This window comes from Danio rerio, chromosome 2 (assembly GCF_052040795.2).
Source record: "Danio rerio strain M-AB ecotype USA chromosome 2, GRCz13ab, whole genome shotgun sequence".
In the NCBI taxonomy this organism is placed as follows: Eukaryota; Metazoa; Chordata; class Actinopteri; order Cypriniformes; family Danionidae; genus Danio; species Danio rerio.
This window is the reverse complement of record NC_141022.1, coordinates 63,705,001-63,710,000: the sequence shown is the minus strand read 5'-3', so window position 1 is coordinate 63,710,000 and position 5,000 is coordinate 63,705,001. Positions and strand designations below refer to the sequence as shown.

Below are 5,000 nucleotides of genomic sequence, written 5' to 3'. Positions count from 1 at the left end.
CGCTCTGCCGCTCCCGCAGCGTTTGCTCCCCGTCTGACGAGCTGGACTCCGGCCTCAGTGTGGGCACCGTCCCGCTCACCCGCTCCTCCCTGCAGCCGCTGGCAGACCGTGTGGATGGCCCACAGGACACGCTCCTCAGCACCCGCCGGGGCACCTTGCAAACGGCCTCGAAATCAGAGTCGGGCACGCGCAGCGCCCTGCAGGTCCTGCACCTCCGCTCCGACACGTGGCATAGAGGGCTGTGGGCACACTGGCCCTCGTCCTCTGCCCAGTACTCCTGCATGCGGTACTGCAGGTCCTCCTCCAGCAGGGCGCAGTACTCCGCATGTGGGGGCAGCAGCGGCGGCGGCTCCATCTGCGGGTTGTTTTTGCTGTAGAGCGCGCTGATGCACTGACGCAGACGCTCCTTCTCCAGCAGGAGGCGCTGCAGTCGCTCCAGGGACAGCGCCTGCACGCGGGCGATCACGGTGTCGAAGCGGAACATGCGCTCCAGCATGAAGCTGCATTTACTGCAGGTGAACTCGCAGCGTCCGTCGCGCAGCAGCGGGAAACCCAGAGCGCAGGACAGCAGGACCCGCAGGCTGAGCTTAGCGGACGGGTGGAAGATCCAGCGGCGGTGGGTCCCGCACAGATCTCCAGCACACACACGACACTTCATCATGCTCTGGGTCAGGACTCCTCTGGGTCAACCACAATAACAGCAATAACAGCAATAACAGCAATAATAATAATAATGATAATAATAATAATAATAATAATAATAATAATAATAATAATAGTGCTCCTCAGTAATAGTCCTCCTGGTGACTGTCCTCCAGACTCGCTGCAGTGTAATCCAGTGCTCTAACAGTGATGGGCTGTAGACTCAGACTCAGACTCGGATTCAGTATCAGATTAATGCGGAGATCTGGCGGGAGACGGACAGCAGAGCGGCGGGAGATTCATCAGACCCGGACACCGAGAAAGAATTATCCGCGGAACTCGATCCGTCCTCCATCAGCAGCAGCAGCGGGAGCCGTTAGAGCCGGTCGGTCCTCCGCCAGAGCCGGTCTGTTCTCCGGCAGCCGCGCTCGGTTTCCTCACGAAGAGATTCGGGAAAACTCGGCAGATTCCGCCGCTGCGGCGCGTCACGAAATGAAAGGGGCCGATGCCGCGAAACATGCAGCGCGGGAGTGAACCACCTCACACAGGAGGGGTGCGTCAGTGATCAGAGCGCGAGACTCTACATTACACAGGCGTTATATGCGGTGAGCCGAGAACAGGAATAACCATCAACACTGTATTAGATTTTGGCTAAATTTCCCGCGCTCCCGCTCTGCATACAGTGAAGAGAGCCGTGCGTGTGTGCGCGCGCGCCCCTTCACAGACACACACACACACACACACACACTCTCCATATGATAATTATAATAATGATGATGTTAATAATGATGATAATGAAGGCGAGTGCTCCAAACTCTGCAAATGCTCAACATCAGGCATCAGGCAGAGCAGAGGCGAGTTTAGCGTTATACTGAAGACCCGCCGTCACTTAAACTCACATTATATGTATACATATCTGGATATATCTGCATATATATAAATCTGCAGAAAGACGAACACGGACACACTTGATAAAGGAGTGTGTGTGTGAGTGTGTGTGTCCTACAATGTCATCACCACTGACCCCTGCTGACCTCTGACCCCTGTCCTGACACACACCTGCTGTTCTAAGGCCGAGGTAATGAGTGTGTTACGGTTTCTACCTGAGGGTCAGTGGAGTGAGTGTGTGTGTGTTTCCCTGAGCTGTTCACTGCCACACACTCATGATATTCAGTATACTGAGACAGAACCCCAGCGGGCTCCACTGTGCACAGAACCGCTCAGAGTTACTGAGTTCATCAACACTTTACACAGAGAAGAGCTGATCAAGCGGACACTACCATCACCCATGATGAAGATGATGAAGATCATGATGATGATGAAGATTATTATAAATATTAAATTACGGTTATACACAAAAAAATAATTCCACAAAGCTTTACATGAAGGGTTAGTTAACAAAAGTGTGTGTGCGTGTGCGTGTGTGTGTGTGTGTGCGTGTGTGTGTGTTTGTTTGTGAGAGAGAGAGAGAGTACAAGGTTGCGTGTCGGTTTTTACCCTGAGGTTTTCATTCTCACTCAGCAGGTTTCAGTCTCTCTCTAGAGTGTGTGTGTGTGTGTGTGTGTGTGTGTGTGTGTGTGTGTGTGTGTGTGTGTGTGTGTGTGTGTGTGTTCTGCATTTTACTGTTGTTATTTATGCAAACACATTCAGATTGTGGTGATATTGATCTTTCTGAGGAACAAAACAAAGATCTCCATTGACATTGAGACACACACACACACACACACACACACACACACCACATCTGAAGCCTCTTTCTCCTCCTGCACTCACACACACCACATCAAGCATGGCGTCTGAGGGAGTGTATTGTTTGTTTAGGGCGATGCTCTTCATCAGTCCCACAATGCACCTGTGTCCACAGAAACGGCGGCGGTGCGTTCAGAAGAGCGGCACATCTTTATAAAGCAGAACACACACACACACACACACACACACACACACTGGTCCAGGCTCAGTCAGGCCGGTCGTCAGCAGCGCCTCCAGACTCAGGCTGATCTCTGCTGATGCTGTCTGTGTGCTCTGGAGAGCTGGAGGCTCAGATATGGAGGAGCAGTGACATGGGGAATATAAGAGAGAGTGTGTGAGCTCACTGAGACTTCAGTGTGCTGCACAACTGCTGAACACACACACACACACACACACACCGCCAATCAACATCAGCATCCTCAATCTGTCTGTCCTCAACACCGTCACTGCATCTGTGAATATACTGTCTACATCTGTTATAGAGCGCTGTGTGTGTGTGTGTGTGTGTGTGTGTGTGTGTGTGTGTGTGTGTGTGTGTGTGTGTGTGTGTGTGTGTGTGATGATTATAGTGGACAGTGTGTGTGTGTGTGTGTGATGATTTTAGTGGACAGTGTGTGTGTGTGTGTGTGTGTGATGATTATAGTGGACAGTGTGTGTGTGTGTGTGTGTGTGTGTGTGTGATGATTTTAGTGGACAGTGTGTGTGTGTGTGTGTGTGTGTGTGTGTGTGTGTGTGTGATGATTTTAGTGGACAGTGTGTGTGTGTGTGTGTGTGTGTGTGTGTGTGTGTGTGTGTGTGTGTGTGTGTGTGTGTGTGTGATGATTTTAGTGGACAGTGTGTGTGTGTGTGTGTGTGTGTGTGTGTGTGTGTGTGTGTGTGTGTGATGATTTTAGTGGACAGTGTGTGTGTGTGTGTGTGTGTGTGTGTATCACAGGTGCTCGAGGCTTCCCTCCTGTGGCTCGGTGTGGTTCTGCAGCGGTCGGGTTGGTCTGGTTTCTGCAGCAGATGGTTGAACACAGTGCTGATGTGTGTATTGGGCTGTTTGGCAGGTCTGGAGCTGGACAGCGGGATGGGGAAGCGCTGCTCATCATCACAGACTGAAGAGTTTATTTCCTCTCCGTCATTATTGATCAGACACAGCAGAGAGATGAGAGCGTCTGCATTACACTGGAGCATTTCTATAATGAACACATGATGGTGCAGGACATTACAGCCAGCGCAGGAGCATTTCACACGCCGTTATGTGTTGATATTAAGCATGTGCTGTTCAATAAATCAGTATTATTCATTCATTCGTTCATTTTCTGCTGCTTATCCGGGGCCGGGTCGCGGGGGCAGCAGTGTTAGGAGAGAACCCCAGACTTCCCTCTCCCCAGACTCTTCCTCCAGCTTCTCCGGCGGGATCCCGAGGCGTTCCTAGGTCAGCCGAGAGACATAGTCCCTCCAGCGTGTTCCCCAAGACCTCCTCCCGGTGGAACATGCCTGGAGCAGCTCCCTAGGTAGGCGTCCAGGACGCATCCGAAACAGATGCCCGAGCCCCCTCAGCTGACTTCTCTGGATGTGGAGGAGCAGCGGCTCCTCCCGGGTGTCAGAGCTCCTCACTCTGTCCATGAGAGTGCGCCCTGCCACCCTGCGAAGGAAACTCATTTCGGCCGCTTGTATCCGAGATCTTGTCCTTTCAGTCATGACCCAAAGCTCATGAGCATAGGTGAGAGTAGGAGCGTAGACTGACGGGTAAATGAGTATTATATAGAGTAAAACAGTCAGCATGGCTGATCAACAGAGCTGTAAACACTGCACTATAGAGCTGCCTGATGAATGGGTTCAGCATTGGGTCATCTCAGCATCTGCAGTGTTGATTTACTGCATATTATAGAGGATCCACAACTGCAGAGTCTAACCGTGATAGAGCAGAATCCTCTCACGTGTGTGTTAGCGTGAGCGTCTCAGGAGAGTTTACAGCGTTCAGCACAAGAAATGTCAGAGTGAGCAACTTTAATAAAGACTCAATCCATAGAACTATCAATATGATGAAGGGCGGCACGGTGGCGCAGTGGGTAGCACATTCACCTCACAGCAAGAAGGTCTCTGGTTTGAGTCTCGGCTGGGTCAGTTGGTGTTTCTGTGTGGAGTTTGCATGTTCTCCCCGTGTTGGTGTGGGTTTCCTCCGGGTGCTCCGGTTTCCCCCACAGTCCAAACACATGCGCTATAGGGGAACTGATCAACTACACTGACCATAGTGTATGAGTGTGTGTGTGTGAATGAGTGTGTATGGATGTTTCCCAGTGCTGGATTACGGCTGGAAGGGAATCCGCTGTGTAAAACGTATGCTGGAATAGTTGGTGGTTGATTCCGCTGTGGCGACCACTGATTATTAAAGGGACTGAGCTGAATGAATGAGTGAATGTGATGAAGACTATTCAGTGCTGTTTCACATCTCGTCATTCCTACACTGAGGCTGAACACTGTTAGGAGTCTCGGGGAAACGCTGCAGCACTTTCATTCACTCATCTTTGATCCGTTGTGATTATCAATGCTTGAAATTAGTTTAACAAATGATTTAATCCCCTGCAGAATCAGACTAAATCAAACTAAATCAATGAATTATT

At 50.8% G+C, this 5,000-nt stretch overlaps 1 protein-coding gene across 49 annotated transcripts in view; it reads right to left on the bottom strand.

Annotated features, from left to right (window-relative positions):
• The window catches only part of wu:fj49a02, a 61,942-nt gene that overhangs the window by 34,964 nt on the left and 21,978 nt on the right, over positions 1 to 5,000 (bottom strand). For 9 of the 49 annotated variants that reach the window (XM_087238682.1, XM_087238697.1, XM_087238679.1 and 6 more), the window contains exon 1: positions 1 to 697. This exon is cut by the window's left edge and continues 317 nt beyond it. In XM_087238682.1, coding sequence (XP_087094808.1) covers positions 1 to 661 — 661 coding nt within the window. In that variant the 5' untranslated portion in view covers positions 662 to 697. 49 annotated transcript variants of the gene reach the window in all.